At 44.4% G+C, this 26,406-nt stretch overlaps 4 protein-coding genes across 10 annotated transcripts in view; 3 read left to right on the top strand and 1 right to left on the bottom strand.

Annotated features, from left to right (window-relative positions):
• Positions 1-1,380: 1,380 nt before the first annotated feature.
• On the bottom strand, positions 1,381-2,341 carry LOC106609233 (achaete-scute homolog 3). The gene is made up of 2 exons (XM_014207785.2): positions 2,196-2,341; positions 1,381-1,927 (listed from the first exon to the last, which is right to left on the bottom strand). The coding sequence occupies exons 1-2, from the start codon at positions 2,225-2,227 to the stop codon at positions 1,381-1,383; spliced, it is 579 nt and encodes a 192-aa protein (XP_014063260.1). The 5' UTR covers positions 2,228-2,341.
• LOC106609225 (PR domain zinc finger protein 4) lies at positions 1,548-11,501 on the top strand. 3 transcript variants are annotated; one of them, XM_014207769.2, is made up of 11 exons: positions 2,676-2,790; positions 3,475-3,526; positions 3,656-3,771; positions 3,968-4,156; positions 4,303-5,037; positions 5,234-5,383; positions 6,842-6,960; positions 7,107-7,192; positions 7,291-7,865; positions 9,989-10,157; positions 10,434-11,501. In XM_014207769.2, the coding sequence occupies exons 1-11, from the start codon at positions 2,691-2,693 to the stop codon at positions 10,777-10,779; spliced, it is 2,637 nt and encodes an 878-aa protein (XP_014063244.2). In that variant the 5' UTR covers positions 2,676-2,690; the 3' UTR covers positions 10,780-11,501. The 3 variants fall into 3 exon arrangements, with proteins under 3 accessions (XP_045577894.1, XP_014063244.2, XP_014063245.2); XM_014207770.2 differs by having other exon boundaries at positions 2,746-2,790; positions 3,475-3,531; XM_045721938.1 differs by lacking the exons at positions 2,676-2,790; positions 3,475-3,526 and adding an exon at positions 1,548-1,785.
• Positions 11,502-11,615: 114 nt separating this feature from the next.
• Positions 11,616-17,751, top strand: LOC106609229 (transmembrane protein 209). 2 transcript variants are annotated; one of them, XM_014207778.1, is made up of 15 exons: positions 11,616-11,699; positions 12,544-12,691; positions 12,810-12,868; positions 13,015-13,146; positions 13,302-13,528; positions 13,756-13,948; positions 14,196-14,371; positions 14,500-14,571; positions 14,659-14,755; positions 14,832-14,957; positions 15,121-15,218; positions 15,348-15,462; positions 15,549-15,646; positions 15,774-15,847; positions 16,049-17,751. In XM_014207778.1, the coding sequence occupies exons 2-15, from the start codon at positions 12,552-12,554 to the stop codon at positions 16,101-16,103; spliced, it is 1,662 nt and encodes a 553-aa protein (XP_014063253.1). In that variant the 5' UTR covers positions 11,616-11,699; positions 12,544-12,551; the 3' UTR covers positions 16,104-17,751. The 2 variants fall into 2 exon arrangements, with proteins under 2 accessions (XP_014063253.1, XP_014063254.1); XM_014207779.1 differs by having other exon boundaries at positions 11,650-11,699; positions 12,547-12,691.
• A 481-nt stretch (positions 17,752-18,232) lies between these two features.
• Positions 18,233-26,406, top strand: part of LOC106609228 (putative adenosylhomocysteinase 3) — a 41,572-nt gene continuing 33,398 nt past the window's right edge. Inside the window, exon 1 of one of the 4 annotated variants that reach the window (XM_014207776.2) lies at positions 18,233-18,610. In XM_014207776.2, the coding sequence (XP_014063251.1) occupies positions 18,284-18,610 (327 nt within the window). In that variant the 5' untranslated portion in view covers positions 18,233-18,283. The remainder of the gene's footprint in view (positions 18,611-26,406) is intronic. The other 3 variants (XM_014207773.2, XM_014207777.2, XM_014207775.2) reach the window with 3 other exon arrangements.

Raw genomic sequence — 26,406 nt, 5'->3', positions numbered from 1 at the left:
TTTCTGTGGTTTTCCTAGAGTTGTATTGATTAGTATCTATGGTTTTCCTATGAAGGAGACTTAGGATACACGTGCGCCCACTCCCCTGCAGGTCTGTAGTGGTGTGAACTGTAAACAGAGAAATAGTTTGATGGCTTCCTCTCGGATGCTGTGGGTTTTTAATGCATTCCTGAGACTATTAGGATGGAGAACTTCCTGCACACCCTCAGATGGCACCCTCAGATGGTTACTAGCTTTGAAGTACTCAGGAAGTCTAATAGACTTCATTGGGGGGGTCTAAATGAATCTATAACATCTCCAAGATGTTTTTATCTCCAAGATGTATTACAGTAAAACGGTAGTGTTGTGTTTGCATCAACAAAGTCCTGTGTATTTTCTTTTCTTGGCTGCCTGGCAATATCAGATAATGGATGTGCTTGTTTATGACAACTGGATAATGGTGTCCATTTTATTAACAAAGGGATATTGAAAATACTGTACATCCTATTTTAATACTTGTTGTAATACAGTGTCCCAAAAGGGGCACCATACAAAGAAAATAAGTGTCACTTTCATCACTGCCAAAGATTATGCTAAAATGAATTAAAAAGTGTCAAAATGTTCAATCATCCACACATAATAAAGTGTGATAGATATTATTAGTCAGAGTGTATAGTGTAAACAGACATGAGACACACACTTCCGATGGATACATCACTCCAGGCTCTCCTGTCGTCAAGGCATTGATGTTCAGGCCTACACTCCCCTGGACTGAGTTCAAATGCTGAGAGGATGGATGACTCAAATGAACTTGCTTTCAGTCCATCACATCAGTGTCAAATAGCTAAGGATTAAATATTATTAATTCGCTCAACAACAAAAAAAGGTTTGGGAAGTTTTTTTCCAATCATTTTACTGGCACACTGAGTCACTGACACAACTGAAAATGTCAAAAGGAATATAGACCTACACAATTATATCTCTAGTGGCCTGTTTTCGAGTGTGATGAGATGACACTGTCTATGTACAATGCAGTGCTAACCATGTACTGTACCTATGCAAAATATATTTGGGTTTAAGGTCATTCTAAGCCTCACACTGGTTTTCAAAGGCAAACCAAAATACCCTAGTGCCTGGGGCTCCATGAGAGAAACATTGCGCAACTTTTAACCTGATTTAGCATCTGATAGCAGGCTTTACAGAGTCCACGGTGTCCATTGTCAAAATGCACTGTCTTGTTGCTTTCTGTCAAAATCAAGTGATCAAAATGTTCATTGAAATGAATGATAGAGAGTACACAGTTCATTCATATACAACTTTCATGTCATTTTTTTTTTTACCAAACCTCAACAAGCATAGCATAAAGTGACAGGAAATACAGTTTATTTGTTTTACACAGTTCTAGAAACTCAACTCTCCACTGTCGCTGTTCTTTGACTCGCCGTCGCTGTAGCATTCTGTCATCTTTGGCATGGGGGCACGGCTGCGCATTTCTCCAGCTGACATTTCAACTATCCCACCACCACTGGACACGTTGACATCTAACAGACTCTGCAAGTGTTTTATGTAGTATATTGCAGCACGCAGTGTCTCCACTTTGCTGAGTCTTTTGTCCTCGAATTCTTGGGGAAGATGCTCCCGGAGCCGTGCGTAACCCTCGTTTACGCAGCGCACTCGCTGCCGTTCCCTTTCGTTCCTTTTTCGAATGAACGCTGGTTCGAATGAGTAGTCATATACACCGATGTGCCTGTGGAATGGGAAATATGAGAGACTCCCTGCGAATCTCTGACCGTACACCGGATCCAGGTAGGTTGTTGTGTCCAGGGGAAAGGGAAGTCCAAGCGTGTCCTTGTAATGCGCTATCTGGTGATTCATGGAGAGGCCGAGCGCTATGGGTTGGACATATGGGATGCGCTCAAATAATCCCTTCTTCTGTTCCGACATCTCTCTGCAAAGAAAAAAATAATTTAGTGTTGAATTATACTTATGATATAGGCTATTCATTATAACACAATACTCTTTGATTAGCCTATAATCATGGAAACTATGAAACTCATCCAACCCATGGTTTTATTGGAAATTATAGGCTATTTCTAACTTTCATGCATCTTAATTTTCCCAACACCCAAAAGCCTTCGAAATTACAGTGTCAAATCCATGGCACAGACTAGAACATTTCCATTAATTCCACAATTGAATTCATGACCTGAGCTTACCTTCTCACAGAGTCTTCATAATCATCTCTCATCGTGCGTTATCTCCTTTCCCCGTTTGTCTATTGAAGTAAGCAGGTGGAATTGTAACCTGTTGGAAAGCAAGTTGTCACATCCCCATTCCCTCTGTCTGTGACAATCTCCAGTTTTTGTTGGTTATCATGCCAGGTGGGTGTGATCCTATACTGGGCGGGGAGAAAGAGATACGCAACCCTTTCTCTCAAAACAAAACTACAGTATGCTATGTATATGAGTAGACATGTATTACTGAACAAAATGGAATAATTGGGGATATACATTTGACAGCAACATGATAGGGATAGTGGGGACAGTGGGAGATAGAACTGTCAAACAAAAGCCATGTCTAATTTGCATATTGAATAAGCACCTAAGTCAAGTCATTTAAATTACGTTTACAAAGTTGTGGAACTGTGTAGCCTAAAAAAACTTTTTGTTAGGGTCCGTGATAAAATAAAAAAAACAGAGAGGCTTTGGCAAATGACCTTAGATCAGATGTTCGTCCTGCAGCGCTGCTTCTTGCAGGCGCATGCTCAGTGTGTCACGCTGTCATGGACCCGAACAGAGAGGAAGCCTTTTGGTATGTTGGCTTTTGTTTTCTTAAAATGTTCACTTACTGTATGCTACATTTTTATCTATTGCATGAATATACAACATCACAGCATTGTCTTTGAATCGTCAACGTGAGCTATACGCTCAAATAGGGATCGTAACGTTTGTTAGATGAAATTGTTAGTTTTTCTTGATTCTCGTTAACTAGCTAACGTTATTGTTAGCTAGCTATTCTTAGCAAACTAGATAGATAAATAGCCAGCTAACTATATTACCAATTGTATTAATGTGGCTAAAAGGTGCAATATGCAGAAATCGTTTCTCCTTTTCCTAATAGTTCGCCTAATTTAAGTTTGTCTAAACAAACAATGGACAGTGTAGATACTTTTTTTCATTAAACCAATAATTAATTTGTACTTTCAGCTGTTTGAAGCTGGTGTACAAAACCGAAAGTAAAGAAAACAACCTTAGACTTGCTTTCAACGAGAATGATAGATCTATAAGTCACATTTCTATGTGAATTTGGTCAACTTACATCTTGCACACTTTGTTGATAGGGTCTCAGGTCAGATTTGGACTGTAACATGTTCTATAAAAGAGATCTCTTGCTGTTAGCTAGCTAACTCATGCATTGTGTCATATTTTGCAACATATTTTGGTGAATGTGACATGAAGCAAATTGATGATTGATCTCTGTCTCTATCCTCTCCAGCCTGCAGAATGCGCACATTTCACACTATCTTGGATGAGCACACACTGCCGAAGTCAGGTCTCCAAACACTGATAGACTTTCCACATACATTTCATGTTTTTTGTTGTTGTTGTTGTCAGCCTCAAATGGGATATTACACAGCTTTTTCTAACACCTTTGACTTTTGTTGATTCCTCTCCAGAATGAATGACATGAACCTCAGCCCTGTTGGGATGGACCAGTTAAGTGTGCCCTCTGTGAGTGCCAGTCATCTGGGTCTAGCCACCTCCCCAACACACAACCCCATCACAACACCAGGTAAAACACATTCACTTATCTGGTGAAACGATATTTTCTTAATTTGTTTACATATTTATTGCAAATATAATTGTTGATACAATGATCAATACATACATTTTCTTCAGGCATGTCTGTATATATTTTCTTAATTTGTTTACATATTTATTGCAAATATAATTGTTGATACAATGATCAGTACATTCATTTTCTTCAGGCATGTCTGTGGCTATACCCAGCCTGGGGCCCTCTCTTGGGTCTCTGCCTTCTGCTCTGTCCCTCATGCTGCCAATGGGTCCTCTTGGTGACAGAGGGGTCATGTGTGGCCTTCCAGAGAGAAACTACTCATTACCTCCTCCCCCCTACCCACACCTGGAGAGTAGCTACTTCAGACACATACTGCCAGGTAGGGCTGAGCACTTCTCTTCACCGCAGTATGTAATCTCCATTGTATCTCATGGATATCTTAAGGATCCATGATATTACACCATGACACGTTAGCTGATCTATATGTATGTGGATTGGACATGATTTCTCTTTCTCTCTATCAAGGTATCCTGTCTTACCTGGCAGACCGGCCTCCCCCTCAGTACATTCACCCCAGCAGTCTTAACATGGACGGGACTCTCTCTGTGTCCAGCCAGAACCCCTCAGGTCTGGACCCTTACAGTGGCCCTGGAGGGCCTCTGGAACAAGGCCTGGTGTCCCTGGACTCCCGTCAGGTCGGTGGCCAGGGAGACCTCCACCAGGGTGGGGGCCACGAGGTGCAGCTGGACTCCACAGGGCTGAACATGGAGTCCCGGGTCAGCAGCCCTATGTCCCCAGACAGGATGGGAGAGGACCTGGCCAACATGGAGGGGGTGGTGGGGGCTGAGAACCAGCAGCAGCTGGGAGGGAGAGGCCAGAACCATGAGGGCCTGGGAAGAGTTGAATCCAATGGGGGCGTGATGCCCCTGCACGGGCCTGGCCTGGAGCTTCCTGTGGGGATGGAGCCAGAGCACCTAGGGGGCCGGGTGGGTAACTCAGGGGGAGGGGGTCTGGGGGAGTCTTTACACAGCTCAGGGGAGCTGAACTCTGGGGTGGTGAGTGTGGTTCTCACCCAGTCTCAGCTGGAACCTGTGTCCCTCCATGGTCATTCGGGCATGGGCCTAGAGCCGGTGAACGTGTCCCCCATCACGGCAGAGGTGTCCCTGGGGCCAGAGAACAGTCTGTTGCTGGTCAACTCCACCCTGCAGCTGGAGGACTCCACCTCCAACAAGGAGAACATGGTCACTGCCTTCACCATCTGTGAGTAAGAGGGAAGGATGGCGGACATTTTGCTTTTGTGTTTACTTGTGCCGAGTTATTGCTGGGCACGGTGGCTCATTTTGGTCTGTAAGGGAAATTTGAGCTTACTTCTGTTCTCTTGATCCATTGGAAGTCTTTGAACTTCTGATCTGTATATCTTTGTCCTAACTTGTCATTATATTGTGTTGGAGAACAGGGTGTACGCTGTGTGAGCGGTCGTATCCCTCCGACTGCCCGGAGCACGGCCCAGTCACCTTTATCCCTGACACGCCCATCCAGAGCAGAGCCCGTCTGTCTTTGCCTCGCCCGCTCTGCCTCCGCATCTCTGTAGCTGATGAGCCTTTAGGTATGGAAACCCCTGTGGAGATGTAAGCCTCAATTCATCGGAGCATGGACTCTTACAAGGTGTCAAGTGTTCCTCAGGAATGCTGGCCCATGTGGACTACAATGCTTCCCATAGTTGTTTCAAGATGTCCTTTGGGTGGTGGACATTCTTTGTACACACCTTAAAACTGTTGAGTGTGAAAAATCCAGTAGCGTTGCAGTTATAGACACAACCTGGTGCGCCTGGCACCTACTACCGTACCACCTTCAAAGGCACAAATATTTTATCTTGCCCATTTACCCTCTGAATGGCACACATGCACAATCCATGTCTCAAGGCTTAAAAATCATTCTTTAACCTGTCTCCTCCCCTTCATCTACACTGGTTGAAGTGGATTTAACAAGCGGCATCAATAAGGGATCATAGCTTTCACCTGGTCAGTCTGTCATGGAAAGAACAGGTGTTCAAAATGTTTTGTACACTCAGTGTGTATTGATCTGGGCATTTCCATGTAAAAGGAGCCGTGAGCACCAACGTGAAGCTCATAGGAGCATTTACAATTGGGTGTCAAATGAAAGCCAAGAGTCCATGTGTTTTTTTTTACGTTAAGGCATCAACGTTGTTCCTTCCTAAAAAAAATAATATAATAAGCAAAGGCTTGGATTTCTGGTTAAACAGATGGAAAATGGCTCTTAGAAAACCTCTACCAGGAAAAAGTCTTAAAAGGTATTAGAAATAGATAAAAAGACAATAATATTGAAGACCCCTGTCAACTAATATCAAAACTTATATTTTGTTTTGGAGACATTTTCCCGCCTTCTGTAAGTTTAAACATTTTGTGCCTTGAAAATTACCTTACCAAAAATGCACATCTTTTACGATATTATCCGATTTCTCTCCCTAATGAGGAGAGAAGATAATGAAGGTTCACAGAAGTAACAAGTAAAGGTAGACCTATCAATTAGTGTTTTTACTGATATTTTGTGATTATTAAGTGATTGTAAATTCAAAGTTACCAAATCAGTCATTTCCGCAATTGAATTGGCTACAATGGGAAATCACAGTAGTCACAAAACACAGTTGGGTTCACAAGATTGGACAGTAAAGAAAAGTATAGCTCAGTACAGTTGAGTACAGAAAAGTATAGTACAGTAGTGTAGAGTTCAGTACAGTGAACAGTAGAGCACACGAGTTGAGTACACTGATGTACTGAACTGTACTGTTCTGAACTATACTTTGCTGTACTGTACTGAACTCTACTATAAATTACTGTACTCTACTGTTCTGTACTCTACTCTGAGCTCTACAATGCTGTACTGTACTCTACTGTGTTTGCCGTACATTTTAAGTGAAACATCTAAGCCTCAGCGCAATTCCATTACTGTGGAATTGCCCATCCTATGAGCTCTTGCCACTCAAAAACAACCTATAGCTTGTTTGCCCCTGATCAAAATCTCTATATGTGTGTGTGTCTCTTAGGAGTATTTGCCCGGGACATCATACCTCCCAGGACCTGCTTTGGGCCCATGGTGGGTCAGCACTGTAGCAACGTAGACCTGCAAGACTGGTCAGACAAGGACACCCCTCAGATATGGAAGGTCAGTGGCTTATACTATACACGTGTCCTCATTTAGATTTCAGATGACCTTATAATAGAATTGCATGTGAGTCAATGAAGTGCTATGTCAATTATGTGGATGAAGGATGGCACCATTCTGACCAGTAGATGGTGGTGTTGTTTCAGATGTTCCACAACAACGTGCTGGAGTTCTGTATTGTGACCACAGATGAGAATGAATGCAACTGGATGATGTTTGTCCGCAAGGCAAGGTAATTATCACTTACTGAAGCCACCTCATGCATTTTGCTCAATTTTATCTTTGATCCAAAATGGCTTCCATTCAGATCTGTGGTGTCTCTGTGAGCAGGACCAGAGAGGAGCAGAACCTGGTGGCCTACCCCGACAACGGGAAGCTGTTCTTCTGCACGTCCACTGAGATCCTCCCAGACCAGGAGCTTCTCTTCTACTACACCAGGGACTACTGCAGGCAGATGGGGGTCCCTCAAGTCCCAGAGGGCCAGATGTGCCAGTGCGGCAAAGAGTGCCAGTCCTTCGCCGAGCTCAAGTCCCACCTGAGCAGCCACAACGACCACGACCACCCCCATTCCCACAGCCCCAGCCAGGACCACCGCCAGGACCAACACCAGGAGGGCAAGCTGCCCAGCGGTACCTCCAGCTCCTCCTCATCCCCCTGGGCCTGCCACTCCCACAACAGCAGCCACTCTAATAACACAAATAACTCTGGCTCCAACACACACTCACACAGACACTCGCTTGAGAGGAAGTACAAGTGCAGTATGTGCTCGCGGGCGTTCACCACGTCCACTAAGCTCAACGTGCACTTCATGGGGCACGTGGGGATGAAGCCGCACAAGTGTGAATACTGCAGCAAGGCCTTCAGTGATCCGAGCAACCTGAGGATGCACCTCAAGATACACACAGGTAGTGGCCTGCAGCTAGGGGATGGGTGGCGTGGCCTGCAGCTCGGGGATGGGTGGTGTGGCCTGCAGCACGGGGATGGGTGGCGTGGCCTGCAGCTCGGGGATGGGTGGCTTGGCCTGCAGCTCGGGGATGGGTGGCGTGGCCTGCAGCTCGGGGATGGGTGGCGTGGCCTGCAGCTCGGGGATGGGTGGCGTGGCCTGCAGCTCGGGGATGGGTGGCGTGGCCTGCAGCTCGGGGATGGGTGGCGTGGCCTGCAGCTCGGGGATGGGTGGCGTGGCCTGCAGCTCGGGGATGGGTGGCGTGGCCTGCAGCTCGGGGATGGGTGGCGTGGCCTGCAGCTCGGGGATGGGTGGCGTGGCCTGCAGCTCGGGGATGGGTGGCGTGGCCTGCAGCTCGGGGATGGGTGGCGTGGCCTGCAGCTAGGGGATGGGTTGCGTGGCCAACACTCACACGTGCACACGTATACACATTGACAAGGGACCTTTCAACATAGCAGCTTAGCATTGTCTGTGTCAGTCTCAGGAGTGTTTTTAGATTAGTCAAGATATTATTAGTCGCTTTAAAAGACATGAGGGTTCTACTGTATACAGTACCAGTCAAAAGTTTTTTCTTTATTTTACATTGTAGAATAATAGTGAAGACCTCAAAACTATGAAATAAAACATATGGAGTAATGTAGTAACCAAAGAAGTGTTCAACAAATCAAAATATATTTTCTATTTAAAGTAGCCACCCTTTGCTTTGATGACAGCTTTGCACACTCTTGGCATTCTCTCAACCAGCTTCACCTGGAATGGTTTTCCAACATGCTGAGCACTTGTTGGCTGCTTTTCCTTCACTCTGCGGGCTAGGTCATCCCAAACCATCTCAATTTGGTTGAGGTCGGGTGATTGTGGAGGCCAGGTCATCTGATGAAGCTCTCCATCTTGGTCAAATAGCCCTTACACAGCCTGGAGGTGTGTTGGGTCATTGTTCTGTTAAAAAACAAATGATAGTCCTACTAAGAGCAAACCAGATGGGATGGCATATCGCTGCAGAATGCTGATTAAGTGTGCCTTGAATTCTAAATAAATCACACAGTGTCACCAGCAAAGCACCATCACACCTCCTCCTCCATGCGTCATGGTGGGAACCACACATGGGGAGATCATCCGTTCACCTACTCTGCGTCTCACAAAGACACGGTGGTTTGAACCAAAAATCTCAAATTTGGACTCATCAGACCAAAGGACAGATTTTGACCGGTCTAATGTCCATTGCTCATGTTTCTTGGCCCAAGCAAGTCTCTTCTTATTGGTGTCCTTTAGTAGTGGTTTCTTTGCAGCAATTTGACCATGAAGGCCTGATTTACGCAGTCTCCTCTGAGCAGTTGATGTTGAGATGTGTCTGTTACTTGAACTCTGTGAAGCATTTATTTGGGCTGCAATTTCTGAGGCTGGTAACATCTAATGAACTTATCCTCTGCAGCAGAGGTAACTCTGGGTCTTCCTTGAGAGCCAATTTCATCATAGCGCTTGATGGTTTTTGCGACTGCACTTGCAGAAACGTATTGGAAGAATTATTTTAGAAATTTTCTTCATTGACGGACATTCATGTCTTAAAGTAATGATGGTCTGTTGTTTCTCTTTGCTTATTTGAGCTGTTCTTGCCATTATATGGTCTTGGTCTTTTACCAAATAGCGCTATCTTCTGCATACCACCCCTACCTTGTCACAACACAACTGATTGGCTCAAACGCATTAAGAAGGAAAGAAATTCCACAAATTAACTTTTAACAAGGCACACCTGTTAATTCAAGTGCATTCCAGGTGACTACCTCATGAAGCTGGTTGAGAGAATGCCAAGCATGTGCAAAGCTGTCATCAAGGCAAAGGGTGGCTACTTTGAAGAATCTCAAATATAAAATCTATTTTGATTTGTTTAACACTTTTTTGGTTACTACATGATTCCATATGTGTTATTTCATAGTTTTGATGTCTTCACTATTATTCTAGAATGTAGAAAATAGTAAGAAAAAAAAACTGGAATGAGTAGGTGTGTCCAAACTTTTGACTGGTACTGTATAAGGTGATTATATGGTCTACGTATAGTTTTACTCACTCGAACTTCATGTGCTCCCACAGGTCAGAAGAACTACAGGTGTAATGTGTGTGAGAAGTTGTTCACTCAGAAGGCCCACATGGCGTCTCATATGGTGATTCACACGGGGGCCAAGAACTTCAAGTGTGACCTGTGTGACAGGATGTTCATCAGGAAGCAGGACCTCAAGCAGCACATGTTCACACATACACAGTAAGTTAACTAAACCAAACTATTGACATGAGTAGTATGGAAAAGGTCTCTGCTCTAGTTAATAGCCTGTAACCAGGGCCCAAAGTTTCTGCTCAGGCCACATGGCCAGGGAAAACTCCTGGACACCAGATGTAAGACATCGGTAAACATATTTTATAAAGTATCTGGATTTCCATCAGTCTATTTTTCTCTGTTCTTATCACCATTTCCCCTCCCCCTTCTATCCCTCTGCACTCTTTTCTCCACCCCTCTCCCATCATCATTCCCAACGCACAGAGAGCGTCAGATCCACTGTCCCAAGTGTGACAAACATTTCTTGAGGACCAACCACCTGAAGAAGCACATGAACTCCCATGAGGGCCGCCGGGACTACGTCTGTGAGAAGTGTGAGAAGGGCTTCCTCACCAAATACCACCTCACCAGACACCTCAAGATCTGCAAAGGCCCCAAGACTGACCGAGGGGCCCAGGAGGAGGATGATGATGAGGAGGAGGAGGAGGAGGAAGATGATGATGATGATGATGATGAAGAGGAAGTAGAGAGACTGAAAGATCCAGATAGCAGAGAGGACTGTGGGTTAGAGGGATACGATTCTGAGAAACCGTTGTCGCCACACAATTGACTGTGACTTCATTGTGCCATTGCTAGATATGTTTATTTATATTTACTTAGTTTTAACTATTAGTTTGGTTTGCCAATATCTAATTTGTTGTCAGGTTAAGGTTTCTATTATTTTCAAATATCAGTTTAACATTGGGAACAATCAAACAAGGATAACCCAGATTGTGATTTAGAGGTACTGTTTATGCATAGACTTCATGTTTTATTTCTTCAGGTACATTTTCCATGCCAGACAACGATGATATGCTGCTCTATCATCGCTCCATACATTAGTCTGAAACTGCCATCCCATAAGTCGTTTGTGCCGATGTCAAAATGATGTGATTCATGTAGGCTGGCTTTGGCCCAACCCATCGGTTTCTGGGACCAATCAGTATGTGTTTGGGTTCTCAAAGAGTCGGGGAGGAAAGCAAATCCAGACTCATCATGGAGAAGTAATGTTAGTGGTCTTGCTGTTTGGCCGGAGCGATGTGGCTGGGTAGCCAGGCAATAATTTTCCTAGAAAAAGTTATCATTACGTTTTAACTCAAAAGACATGGCCTTTTAACACACAATATATTTTTTAACAGTGGTCATCTCTTTATGGAATAGATGCTGAGTTTGAGTCTGTCTCTGGATGCTGGTTCTGCTGCTGGTTGAATGTTGAAGAGGTATACCTTGTGATGTGTCTGCCACAATTTATTTTTGTATGTATGTGCAAATATATGAATAATGTCAAACGTCTGAATTCCTTATTGATTGTGATAATGTAACAAAATATTACATTCCACATCTCATCTGTAACAAGGTATTACCCAATTCACAACACAGCAGCACGTTTTGAAAGGGGGCGGGTGTACGAAACGGAAGTAGTTAGACTGCTCTAGGACATTTCATTTCCGGTTGAAATACAAACTTTGCAGCGCCGTTGGAGATAACGGGGTATGTATGAAATATACTTACGTTTAGCTGTATTTACTATATTAAATTACACGTATTGGTGGTATGACTGACTAAGTAAAAACAAGTTAAAAGAGTTGGTAAAACAATAATCATACTTTGCCAGCGATTCAGGGTTTATATTAGCTAACTAACTGTTTGCGTTAGCATGCTATGCTAGCCAGCCAACTGATTGCCAGAACATACTGACCCTATCATTACGCTTGTTTACACTGAGCTGCACTGGGGTCGGAAAGCAATCATGGTTACATTAAGACAGTGAAGCTGCGTGGGATATGGGTCGGATAACGTACCTCGATGGAGGGATGGGGATATGCCAGTGACCCTGTACTCTAAATTTGACCATTATCCACACTGATACATTGTGAGGATTGAAACACTGTTAGTTTTCCTGGAAAACTGCCCTTTTCGGGCCTCATGCCAGCTAGCGGTAGCGATCGATTGCAGCCATTTTGGAGTTGTAGTGTCAGGCAATCAGCTGTTTTTGTTGTTCAATATGATGTGCCTTTCCATAATGGCTGCATTGGCTACTGCTTGCTAGCATGAGGATGAAAATTGCAGTTTTCCGGGAAAGCAAGCAGTATTTCAATCTTCTCGATGGAGCAGTGTGGACAAAGGTAAAATGTGGTGTACTGTGGCATATCTCATTCCTGCATTGAGGTACATTTTCAGACCCATATCTTGCACTGGCGCCATGGTGTCTTAATGAAACTAACCATCATTGCGTTCCGACCCCAGTGCCGCTCAGTGTAAGAAAGTTTAAAGGCAGGGTCTGAATCTTCTGAGTGTCAGACACACTGTTGTTAACCATTCTGTCTGAATTTAGCAGCCGACATGACTCCGACGAAACAGGAGGGCATGTCTACTCTCATCGACAGGACGATGAGGATGAGGAGGGAGGAGCAGGCGCGCCAGGTGGTCCTCGCCTGGGCAGTCCTCAATGTGTCGCTAGCTGGCATGATCTACACTGAGATGTAGGTTGTGTTTTCTTGTCAACGACTGACTCGCATGATTAGTAATCTGCTGCTAATGCCTAACTAGAAGCAAGTGGTGCTAATGCCTCTCACAGTAATATGTACATTGTCCTCTCAGGTCAGGGAAACTGCTGAGCCTGTACTTCAACATCTCTTACTGGCCTATCTGGTACATAGGTGAGTGCTCTTGTTGCTGTGTAGTTAATGGAGAGAAATGAAACATGGTTTTGGGGGGGAGTGGTCAGGTGTGGCACTGATGCACACTGGTTACAGATGAGCCATAACCTGTCAAATTCATATTATCTCTACTTCCTTTCACACAGAGCTGGCCTTCGCCTCAGTCTTCAGCCTCAACGCCCTGTTTGACTTCTGGAAGTACTTCAAGTACACCATGGCCCCCTCTACCATCGCTGTTACCCCTGAACAGCACCGCCTTCTTGGCTTCAGAAACTCAGGTGCTCAAGTCATTGGCTGCAAAGTGGTTAAGGCGATGGTGTTGTACATGTTTGTTTTATCTATGAAACCCAAATGTAGTCTATCCCTCTTGTATGCTTGTCTTTTTAAACTGCCCAAATGAGTTAATACTATGTTGGTGTTCATCTCTATTCAGGTATCCAGGCGTCACCCCTGCTGAAGCAAGAGAAGCAGGAGGCTCAAGCCCTGGCTCAGTCGTCGCCCCTCCAGGGTCAGAGTGTGCTCAGCTTCAGTCCCTCCAGACCTGCCAGCACCAGCCCCAAGTTCTCCCCCAGCTGTGTTCCTGGATACAGCCCCCTTTTGAGCAGCCCGTCCTCCCCGGGCAGCGGGGGACACTTCTCATCCTCCCTGGCATTTGGAAAGGTCTGTCAGACTCACAATGCTATCAATCAGATGCATTTGTTGGGTGTTTGTCAATGGAAATGGTACACTAGATGTGTTACTGTAACCATAGGCAGTATCTAGCTACCATTAAGTTTCCTGTGTTGTGGCTACCACTTTTTTGTTTTCCTTTTCATGTCTGAAATCTACTGGCATGAAGTCAGGGAGATCATGCTTTCCCATTTGTAACAGCTTTCTGTTGATTGCAGTTTAACTACAGCCCGCCCTCATCCTACCCCAGCAGCATTGGCCCAGTGGATGGCACCAGCCTGAGGGCACGCTACCGCACCTCTCCCTCCGTGTTCAACTCCCCCGGGGGCAAGGAGGACTACATGGAGTCCCTGAATACCCTGGACAGGTTCCTCCGCACCGAGGAGGAGAAGAGCCACCGCAGTCAGTTAGGTATGAGTGTGACAGTGTAGCTTAGGCCTGGCCTTATTACCATTTTCACAATGAGTTACTACTAGTGAAACTGGTCTGGATTTTTTTTTAGAACACACCATGGCTCACTTGATAAAGAGATGTCAATCCCACTGTGGCGTTCTTGGTTAAATAAAGGATAATAATGAACTGCAACTGAGCTTTTTGTCTCTCAACTGCGAAGAGCATTATCGTAATATCCTGTATGCATCCTTTGACTGTTTCTCAGGGAGCCCAGAGTCGGTGTCGCCCTCCCACAGCCCCACGTTCTGGAACTATAGCCGCTCGGTGGGGGATTACGCCCAGAGCCTGAGGAAATTCCAGTACCAGCCGGCCTGCCGCTCCCAGGCCCCCTCAGCCAGCAAGGACGAGACTGACCTGGGCTCCAAACAGGCTGCCGAGGAGGTCAGAGGGCGCAATCAATTGATTCATCAGTCAATCAATAAAATAACCATTCTTTATTATACCAGAGGGAAATTGGTTTTTCTAGCAGGAATACACATTCTCCTGTAACTGTTCTTTTTGATCTGCAGGTTTGGGCCAGAATCACAACCAGTCGTCTCGTGGTGGACAGCATAGACAGCTGGACGGCCAAGCTCAGAAATGTAAGGAGATATAACACTGAAGCTCTGGTAAAATCTGTCATTTTGTCTGAGAAAGTGGTTGATAAGTGTGTAGTTTCTTTCTTTCAGTGGATAAATGACACCATTCTAGTGCCACTGGTGAAGGAGATTGACTCAGTGAATGGCCTGCTAAGGAGAATGGGTTGCTCTGAGCTCCAGATTGGAGGTATTTATTTTGCAATGGAAAATGTAGTTTACGCCAACCCAGTTATACTTACCCTGTCTGTCGCCCTATTCAACAGAAGCCAGTATAGCCAGCCTAAAACAGGCTGCTGTTTTGAAGGCCTCGGTCATCCCTACCATGACTGCTATTGTGCAGTACCTGGACATCACCCCTAATCAAGAGTATCTAGTGGAGAGGATCAAAGGTAGGTCTATGAGAGGTTATGTTTTGAATCCTTGCTTATTCACTGTGCTATATTCCTGTCATATACTATACGTGTCCACAACTGAAGGACCAAGGTCATAAGACTTGATGAAAGCAGAGATTGACATATCATTATTGACAATGTGTTTGTTTCCCCTCGTCAGAGCTGGCCCATAGTGGCTGCATGAGTTCTTTCCGCTGGAACAGGGGCGGGGATCTCAAAGCCAGGAAGTGGGACACAGACCTCCCTTCAGACTGTGCTGTGAGTCTCATCCGTCACCTCTAGTCTAGACCAAAACAAGTATAGTCTGACCTACTCCCGTCACTATGACGATAGTGAGAGATCAACATGTTTGAATCTCAAACACGTGTTGTGTTTTCTGTCCATTAGATCCTCACGCATGTGCTGTGCACATACCTGGACTCCCGACTCCCGCCTCACCCCAAGTACCCCGACGGAAAGACCTTCACCTCGCAGCACTTCACCCAGACGCCAGACAAACCTGGTAAGGCCGAGCAGCACAACACAAACATTATGGACATCGTTCTTCTTCTATTCTTCACTGATACCCCGGTGTTGTTTCTTAAATAGACGTAACGAATGAAAACCTCTTCTGCATTCACCAAAGTAGCACCAATCCCCCGCACTACCAACTTATCTACCAGGGCCATGTCTACAGCCTGCCCAAGGTAAGAGCCAATCTCTGCCTCTTTTGACCCTATGGCCTTTTTGGTCATGTCTTTTAGTGAGTGAGATGTATCTGTCAAAAACCACATGTGCTCCATTCATTTGAGTCCCCTCTGATTGTGCTCCCAGGGAAGGAACAACCTTTTCCACACTGTTCTCATGTTCCTCTTCGTCATCAAAACCAAGGAGGCTGGGATGCTGGGGTGAGTGCTCCCCAGTGCTCCACTGTATTTAAACTTCCCAGTCCAATGTGCCCTCATGGACACTGTAATAAGCTCTTTGTGATAATGTGCTGCTATGCCACTTTCGTAAAGTGAACTTGTCAAGACCACATTGACAATCAATATCTATGTAAAACAGTGTTTTAATTGCACATAAGTTGTACTCATCATGTCTTTTTACAGGAGAGTAAATCTGGGCCTATCAGGTGTGAACATCCTGTGGATATTTGGGGACTGATGCAATCTCTCTATTCTGGAGCATTTCACAGCAGAGTGTCACAGAGGACTTTAGAGGTCAGATACTTCCTCAAAATTCTGTCAAAGGTTTGTTTGTGAAACAATAAATTGTAGCTTCTGATAACAAGAATATTCTGTAGATGTTACTTACCATAACTGTCCTCAGATCCAGGTTCATAAGGAAGCACTTATGAGAGTAACATTTTGTTCTACATTTGTTCAGTCATTTTCCTTAGAAACAGCAGACCACATTTTCTCAGTTTTATTTCATTTGAAAGAAGCTATTGTCATTTGTGACATTTTTAAATCAAATTATTACAATGACCATGACATTTAGTTTGATTTTTATGGTGCATCAAAAACAACAGTACTGTATTTTTAACTCGAGGCATCCACAACTGACTCAATTTTCTAAATATTCTGGGAATGTATCAGGATGGCTAAATAATATACCACAGGTTTGTCTGGTGGATTGCATTGTGTTGAACCCTCCTGGCTTGAATGTATGTTAGTGTTTTCCTTTTTGTATGAACTGTTTGTGAGAGCTTGAATATTGCAGCTAGAATGCTTGAGTTCTTTCTTTTTGTTGAGTGACAGGGTTTGGAGCGGTAGAAAGTTACCTGCATAAGAATGCATGGTTTTGTTTACTAGGGCTGCAGTTACTTGCATTGGCATGCATATTATGTCTTCTAATTAGACATTTGTTCCACAGTTCAAATGCTTGATAAGTACAAAGCCATGTACATGGTATGCCTTTTAGAATTTCAAGATTATGGAAGGTTCCAACTTAATTGCTGTTATTTTTATTACCAAAGTCTTTACTTGGCGAGTTCTGATGTATACTGGTCAAAGGGGTGCCTTTTATGATAGGTTGTGTGAATGTCATTCATTTTGATAAAAAATCTAAGCTATTTCAAAGCTGGTAAAGGGCTGCATGGACTTGTGGGCTCATGGGGTGACCCCAATGCACTCCAACCCCCCCCTTCATTCAATCATTTTGAATTGTTTGTAGTGATATGGTTTTCAATTGAGACACGGAAATAAACATAATTGATTGAATTCATCCATCTATGGTTGAAGCATATTGATGTTTCCATATATTTTTATTAGTTCCTCTTTAGTCCGCACTCTGTAAATCACGTCGTTGTTATCAATGCAGATGGACTTAGGCGCGAGAGCTCTACATTACGTTACCAGAACCCACCCCATGGTGGCAGTATTTCTTTGCTCCCAGAACCCATTTTCTCTAGATTGACCTAATGAAATATCAAATGTTTTGTCACGTGCGCCTAATACAACAGGTGTAGACATTACCGTGAAATGTTTACTTACAAGCCCTTAACCAACAATGCAATTTTAAGAAAATAGAGTTAAGAAAATATTTACTAAATTAGCCAAAGTAAAAATAAAAAAAAGTAACACAATAAAATAGCAATATGGCTATATACAGATGTGCATTGAAAGAGGGGGTTGTCAAATGAAAGGATGTAAGCAACCATGTCCAAATGAAATATTGTTTTTCAGATGGCATTGTGCCATGTGATGCAGAACTGAAAGGCTTCAATTTACATACTGTATTCTGATATGAATGCAATACAAATGTATCATTGTAAATAAAGTTTAAAAAATAAAGGTTAAATAAGAATCAGTGTTTTTGTCACTGGTGCGTTTACTTTGTATTCTTGCTTAGAGGACTACATGTGAGACATTTTCAAATTCCTTTACATTTCTTTATAAATTATAGCTTTTTTTTCAGATCAATTCAATGTAGTTTGGATACAAGACTAATCAAATATGAAATGTCATCCCTCACATGAGTAACTGGCTATATATAAAGTTTTGTAGTACTGCACTGTATAGTCCTCGTTAAATACAAACTTAATCTACCATAATGCATTTGAAAAGGTAATACTTCTTGGGAGATGTAGTTCTGTACTGTTATCTGTCAAATTATTTGGGAAGGCTTGGGGGTTTAAGTCTTTTTATGTAGCTAGTCTATTTGCTTTTATTTTGATAGTATCAGAATTAGTGCTTGTGTGGCATTGATCATTATATGTCCACTAAATGTTTGAGACTCTTAAACTACGAGGACCACAATGCCTTGCTTTTAATCAGTACTCTGCCACTCACAATCCGTCGCCTAGTTATGTGTTGGGAAAAGGACTTCGCGAAATAGCAGCGATGTCAGTCCAGGTTTTGGCAGCGGAAATGGCCGAGGTCGAATTAAAAGACGTCCCCAGCAAAGAATTAACACCCGAATCGCCTCTGACAACAAAGGCAGACGACAAAGGGATAGTTGAAAGTGAACCAAAAGCTGTCGTTACTTCGGCTACTACCCCAACGATGGAGCCTATCGTAAAAACCGGGGACCCGAGCCCTGGTTTTCTCACCCCGAACACTAAGATGCCGCAGGCGTCCGCGATGAAACGGACAGATCCCCAACAAAACGGTGGAGAAGCTTTCGTAAATCGCGACGGTACGGTGGCAGAGGCCCCAAGATTGAAAAAGGTGAGAATGAACATAAATGCGACATTGGCATTTATTATGGTATTCTGTTTGGGGCAGATGCAAGTTTTTTGTTTGCAATGCTAACTAACGTTAGCCAGCAAGCTAGAAATCTGGCATTGTGTGACGATGGCTGTAGCTCAAGCTAGCAATAAAAAGCAGTTTTGCTGCAACCTGACTAGTCTAGTCAGACAAGTCGTTTTTATAAAGATATTCTGCAAGTAACGACAACGTTAGTTAGATAATATTTTTAAGGATATTGTGTTCATGTTCGCTGCCACAGATCCTAGTATACTGTCTAAAATGATAGCTAGTGGGTAAGTTAACGGTGCGCTGTCGTGGCGCTGTACGATGCCAGTGTTGGGACAACAACGTGTCCATGTAGCTAAACTAGCAATGACGCTGTGAACAAAGTAGCTGGTCCCGATTGAAGTTTAATGGCACCTGCATTCTACCTGGTGATGGTTTTGTTAACGCGTTTCAAGACTCATGTCACAATTTTGTCCTGACAACGTAATAATGTGATGTCCACACATGTTCATCAAAATGTTGGTTTTGTTGCCACATGTAGCTAATGGACATTTGACAGACACAGGCACAACCATGACAATACAACTAAAATAGCATTAGTCAAATCGTGGTGATGGTCATATACATTCAACAAAGACCGTTGTAAGACGTGATTTTAAATGTTGTGAGATGATCTGAATTTGTATGGGGGTTCTCAGCTGTAGAGCACAGCAGTGGTGTCTGATCTGAAAAGATGCAGCTTTGAATGCAAGCCAGGCTACATGACTTTATCAATGACCATTTTTCGCCACCGCTCCAGTTTAACCTCACCACAACGGTAGTAGACTAATCTGACTGGTCTGTTGCATCTTTGTCATCTATTTCTTGTCTCATTCTGCCTGGCAATAGATCACAGACCACGTAGGGGAGTTTCCATCATTCAGGCGTACTCTGCTAGGCTCTCCTGTGGCTATATATCACCAGAAGATGTAGGCCTATGTGTGTTCCCTGTCTCAACACCTCTTCCCCAGGAGGGGGTTGGCAAATCTCTCAGCTCACTGGTCAATTACTCTTATCCCGCCAGTCTCATGGAAAGTTCTGAACCGAAGAGAATAATGGGTTCAAGGAAAGTAAAACTTCTAAGTAATTCCTTGAAAAAACTGGTGTCGACTAGGCCTAAGAAGTCTCATGATAAATGGTTGTTTAGGATTTATGGCCTGTGATCGCTGTCATAAAGCTATTAATCAAAGGTGTTCAAAATCAATTTTGTGGAAGGCAGTTCATTTGCAGATGGCAATTCAATTGTGCTGTCATGTTCAGGAAATGAAGTATGTTCATAATTGGATGTACAACATTACAGCAAATGCCAACTTTTTATATCTCCAAGTTTGTGCTGACCCTCCCTAAAACATATTGGTTTGTAGCAGTGATTTAATTCATTGTCCCCAAATAGGCAACAGATCTGACAAAAGACCATCACACTATTATTTTTTTCAAACATTTGTTTTACCCCTGTGCTCTGCGCCCGGCCCGCCACAGGAGTCGCTAGTGCGCGATGGGACAAAAACATCCCTGCTGGCCGATCCTAACCCGGACGACGCTGGGCCGATTGTGCGCCGCCCCATTGGGTCTCCCAGTCGCGGCCGGATGCTAAATCAAATCAAATTTATTTATATAGCCCTTCTTACATCAGCTGATATCTCAAAGTGCTGTACAGAAACCCAGCCTAAAACCCCAAACGGCAAGCAATGCAGGTGTAGAAGCACGGCGGCTAGGAAAAACTCCCTAGAAAGGCCGAAACCTAGAGAGGAACCAGGCTATGAGGGGTGGCCAGTCCTATTCTGGCTGTGCCGGGTGGAGATTATAACAGAACATGGCCAAGATGTTCAAATGTTCATAAATGACCAGCATGGTCAAATAATAGTAATCACAGTTGTCGAAGGTGCAACAAGTCAGCACCTCAGGAGTAAATGTCAGTTGGCTTTTCATAGCCGATCATTGAGAGTATCTCTACCGCTCCTGCTGTCTCTAGAGAGTTGAAACCTGCAGGTCTGGGACAGGTAGCACGTCCGGTGAACAGGTCAGGGTTTCATAGCCACAGGCAGAACAGTTGAAACTGGAGCAGCAGCACGGCCAGGTGGACTGGGGACAGCAAGGAGTCATCATGTCAGGTAGTCCTGAGGCATGGTCCTAGGGCACAGGTCCTCCGAGAGAGCGAGAAAGAGAGAATTAGAGAGAGCATACTTAAATTCACACAGGACACAGGATAAGACAGGAGAAATACTCCAGATATAACAGACCCCCGACACATAAACTACTGCAGCATAAATACTGGAGGCTGAGACAGGAGGGGTCAGGAGACACTGTGGCCCCATCTGATGATACCCCCCGGACAGGGCCAAACCGGAAGGATATAACCCCACCCACTTCGCCAAAGCACAGCCCCCACACCACTAGAGGGATAGCTTCAACCACCAACTTACCATCCTGAGACAAGGCTACAGAGCCTGTACTCGAACCAGGATCTCTAGTGCCTTAGACCACTGCGCAACTCACACTATTCTGCCACCAACCAGTGACTATTAACTAGTAACAATCGGAAACTCATAACAATCGGAAATCGTTTTTTTTGGACGCTGATTTGGCCGAATGTTTTTTATATCATTTTTATTTATTTAGATTTTTTTTTTAGACCTTTAACTGGGCAAGTCAGTTAAGAACACATACTTATTTTCAATGACTGCCTAGGAACGGTGGGTTAACTGCCTTGTTTAGGGGCAGAACGACAGATTTTTACCTTGTCAGCTCGGGGATTCAATTTTTCAACCTTACGGTTAACTAGTCCAACGCTCTAACCACCTGCTTTACATTGCACTCCATGAGGAGCCTGCCTGTTACGCGAATGCAGTAAGAAGCCAAGGTAAGTTGCTAGCTAGCATTAAACTTAGCTTAAAAAAAAACAATCAATCAATCAATCATAATCACTAGTTAACTACACATGGTTGATATTACTAGTTTATCTAGCCTGTCCTGCGTTGCATATAATTTCTTAGGTACACGTTGCTCCAACCGTAAACATCAATGCCTTTCTTAAAATCAGTACACAAGTATATATTTTTAAACCTGCATATTTAGTTAATATTGCCTGCTAAGATGAATTTCTTTTAACTAGGGAAAATGTGTCACTTCTCTTGCAAACAGAGTCAGGGTATATGCAGCAGTTTGGGCTGCCTGGCTCATTGCGAACTGTGAAGACTATTTCTTCCTAACAAAGACAGCCGACTTCGCCAAACGGGGGATGATTTAACAAAAGCGCATTTGCGAAAAAAGCACAATCGTTGCACGACTGTACCTAACCATAAACATCAATGGCTTTCTTAAAATCAATACACAGAAGTATATATTTTTAAACCTGCATATTTAGCTAAAAGAAATCCAGGTTAGCAGGCAATATTAACCAGGTGAAATTGTCATTTTGCGTTCATTGCACGCAGAGTCAGGGTATATGCAACAGTTTGGGCCGCCTGGCTCTTTGCGAACTAATTTGCCAGAATTTTACTTAATTATGACATAAAATTGAAGGTTGTGCAATGTAACAGGAATATTTAGACTTAGGGATGCCACCCGTTAGATAAAATACGGAACGGTTCCGTATTTCACTAAAAGGAAAAACGTTTTGTTTTCGAGATGATAGTTTCCGGATTCGACCATATTAATGACCAAAGGCTCGTATTTCTGTGTGTTATGTAACAATTAAGTCTGATTTGATAGAGCAGTCTGACTGAGCGGTGGTAGGCAGCAGCAGGCTCGTAAGCATTCATTCGAACAGCACTTTTGTGCGTTTTGCCAGCAGCTCTTCGCTGTGCTTCAAGCATTGCGCTGATTATGACTTCAAGCCTATCAACTCCCAAGATTAGGCTGGTGTAACCGATGTGAAATGGCTAGCTAGTTAGCGGGTGCGCGCTAATAGCGTTTCAAACGTTACTCGCTCTGAGACTTGGAGTAGTTGTTCCCCTTGCTCTGCATGGGTAACGCTGCTTCGAGGGTGGCTGTTGTCGATGTGTTCTTGTTTCGTGCCCAGGTAGGAGCGCGGAGAGGGATGGAAGCTATACTGTTACACTGGCAATACTAAAGTACCTATAAGAACCTTACCTGGGAATATTGAAGACTCATCTTAAAAGGAACCACCAGCTTTCATATGTTCTCATGTTCTGAGCAAGGAACTTAAACGTTAGCTTTCTTACATGGCACATATTGCACTTTTACTTCTCCAACACTTTGTTTTTGCATTATTTAAACCAAATTGAACATGTTGCATTATTTATTTGAGCCTAAATTGATTTTATTGATGTATTATATTAAGTTAAAACAAGTGTTCATTCAGTATTGTTGTAATTGTCATTATTACAAAGAAAAAAGAAAAAAATCGGCCGATAAATCGGTAGCGGCCTTTTTTGGCCCTCAAATAACCGGTATCGGTGTTGAAAAATCATAATCGGTCAACCTCTACTATTAACACAGGACTGTAAAATAGTGGTCACACAGAGCAAGGAAGTGGACTGGCTTACGACAGATGGTCCATCAGCCCTCCGTGTCCGATAAGAGCAGCAGGGAGAGGAGGCTGCTGCATGGCATCTGGCTCATTATGGTGACTTGTCCTTAAAGGGACCACCAGCAATACCTTCGTGAGACGATTTAGTGCCGTCCGCCATGGCACAGATTCAGTATTCTGTTTTATACATGTGAGCTACTTCCACTGCGTTTTGAACATCACTAGCACTTTCTGAAGGGGAAAACAGATTTTCTACCGGCCTATGAAATTTTGTATCCTCTCACTTCACAAATCATCAAAGCAGCCATGCATTGAAACAGGAACGTGCATGCAAAGTCTTAGGCCTATTTATAGCCTGCATGCACGTGTGTGCTGTGCATTGTGTGTGTGTATATAGGCTGCATCTGTTGAATCACCCAGTGCAGAAAGGGCAGTGAAATGGAGAGCAGCAGTAGAGTAGATTTGATGGTATGTGGCATGGATGGCTGGTTTTAATCCATGCCTTACCATGTCACCACATGGGGGATTAAGCATGGGGGATTAATCTGCCCTACTCTAGGTGGGCAGATGTTAGCCGTCAGACCGGCTGAGTGATCCGGTTAACCCCCGACAGACTCTGCCATCCTATCATGATGTTTCTGGACGGAGCGGGGTAATATACGCTGCCCCTGCCAGGAAGAACGGATTAGCAGCGGTAGGTTTCAAGTTTCGGCGCCATGTGTGTCTAAGACGGCTTGCTAATGAATGTACCCATCCTTGCGCCAAGCACAAGCTTTGCCAAGTTACAGATGCTGACGACTGCCAAGGGTTACATGGACAACCTCCATGGTCATTCTCTGACCCAAGGAAAAGGTCCCCCCAGCATAAGGTATTTTCATTAAACCAGAGGTCCTTGCAGGGGTCACTAGCTTACTGTGGGCTGGGCATGACCTCTAGGCTAAATTGCTTGCAGACAGCTCTGTATAAAAAAATGGTTCTGTTTGAGATCGTAAAGAAACTCCTTGCAAAACGTCCTGGTTTACATGAATATCTGTCTGTCTTTTCCAGGCAGTTAGTCGGTCAAGCCCTTTTGACGCTCTGAAGCTGGAACATCCACACGTGCAAAGGGGCATGGGCCTTACTCTAGGAGAGTTGGAGAGGATTCTCTCTGTAGCCCTGTGGATGACGACCTATAGCCTACTACTTCTTGCTGTTCCAAAGCGTAGGAGAAGGAAAAATAATGCTCTCTCTCCACCTAGCTATTCAAATGAATACACAGGGAAGTGTGTTTTCCCTGCTCTCGGTGCTCATATCTCCTCTGCTGTCAAGAAGATGAGTTTTGGGCGTGGCTGCCGTGTCGTGACTCGACCCCGATAGTGCTGCTCATTGGCAGCCGCCCCGGGGATCCCTCATCTGAGTCAGGCTCTCTGACACAAGCGTCTCCATCAGGTAACAGCCTGAGTGCCTGCTCCCTCAGAAGAGCCCATTCTGCTCCAATGATGTAGCTAGTGATTCAGGCGGAACAGCTAGAATGAGGATTATCACATTGACCTTGAAAGGGCAGCAGCCGACAGGGCAAACACTCCTGTGTCATAAAAATGCAGATATCTTGGCAGATGCTTTATTACACTTGCATAAAAGGCTAGTGCAAAAAAGGATATTTAGTAGCTATTGTTTAACTATTTCAGTCATATGGCTTTTAGTGTAGAAGCTACCCAGGATCCTGTTGGTTCCAGACTTGCATTGGTACCGCTTGCCATGCGGTACCAGAGGGAACAGTCAATGACGTGGGTGGCTGTAGTATTTGACCATTTTTTTGGGCCTTCCTCTGACACCGCCTGGTATAGAGGTTTTGGGTGGCAGGGAAATCGGCCCAAGTGATGTACTAGGCCGTACACTCTACCTTCTGTAGCGCCTTGCAGTCGGATGCCAAGCAGTTGCCATACCAAGCGGTGATGCAGGAGGTCAAGATGCTCTCAGTGGTGCAGCGGTATCTGAGGGCTCATGCCTAATCTTTTCAGCCTCCTGAGGAGGGAAGAGGTGTTGTCGTGCCCTCTTCATGACTGTTTTGGTGTGTGTGTGGGACCATGATAATTCCTTAGTGATGTAGACACTGAGAAACTTGGAAGCTTTCGACCTGCTCCACCTTAGCTAGCCAAAATTGCCACGACAACGCCTTGTCCTGATTTAGTGGAAAAGTGGGTGGGAAAAAATCCTTTGTGCTTGGTCCCACATTAGCCATTAACTGTTGGCTAAAGATTGTGAATGAGTTTGAACATTGGCAAAGGTCTCTGGCCGGGGCCACCCCCAGAAACCAGAGATCAAGGCCTGTGTCAACAACCTCGAGCCCAGTTGAGAAAGACACGCTCCAGTGGGGCTTCAAGGAGAGCTGTGCATGTGATGCGGTGTTCATTAACACGGAGGATGGTTGAAGGAAGAAGAGGAATGGTCGGTGATGGGGACTAGATTTGTTGGTGTAGTGCTCACGGCAGCAAACTGAGCTGGAAAGATCTCTCGGTGCCTGGGCCTTAGTGCCTCGCTCCAGGCCGGTCTACAGGAGCTTGATGTACATCGGCCAAACCACTAGGAAAGACCACTCGAGGCCTAGTCTATTCTGCCCTTTGTGTTGTGTTAAGAATTGGCGAGGACAAGTTTCCGACCAACACACTATCTTTTGTCCACCACACGCAATAGGACAAGTCGCATTTGCTCACCAATGCAGATATATTTAGATCTCATACCGATATGAATGTCTAGAGCTCATGTTGACTATCGTGCTTCTCAGCCTGCCTTGGACACTCTGTAGGGAATGGCATGTGAGTGTGTGCTTGGCATGGTGCCCAGTCAGTGCACTCAAGTCTTCGACTGATTATCGCTGTGGTTTTTAATGGCCTTGGAAAAAGATTCTCACACAGTCGTTCACGCACACGCTGTGTTCACCTGAAGTCACCCCACTCTCTCGTTACCTCTGTGTTCTGCTGTAGGCAAACAATAGCGTGAACCAAACCAAACAAAGACGTTTCTGCTGACTTACCGCGCTTCCTTTGTGGGTTGATAGTCATTGTGTTCTGTAAAAGTGTTAATTCACTCTCCCTTTTCTTACAGTGTATTTACAGCACAATACTGGAGTCTCCTACTGCACCTTCCATCGCCTTCATCTGTGGTGTTGTGACTATTCCCAGGGAAATGGGCTGTTCGCACCACGGCTAGATAATCTCTCTGCTAGACTCCAGACCCTGAATGGACTCGTGTTTTGTAA

Source organism: Salmo salar, chromosome ssa07, assembly GCF_905237065.1.
Source record: "Salmo salar chromosome ssa07, Ssal_v3.1, whole genome shotgun sequence".
NCBI lineage: Eukaryota > Metazoa > Chordata > Actinopteri > Salmoniformes > Salmonidae > Salmo > Salmo salar.
The sequence above is the reverse complement of the archived record's forward strand: the minus strand, read 5'-3'. Positions and strand labels throughout refer to the sequence as shown.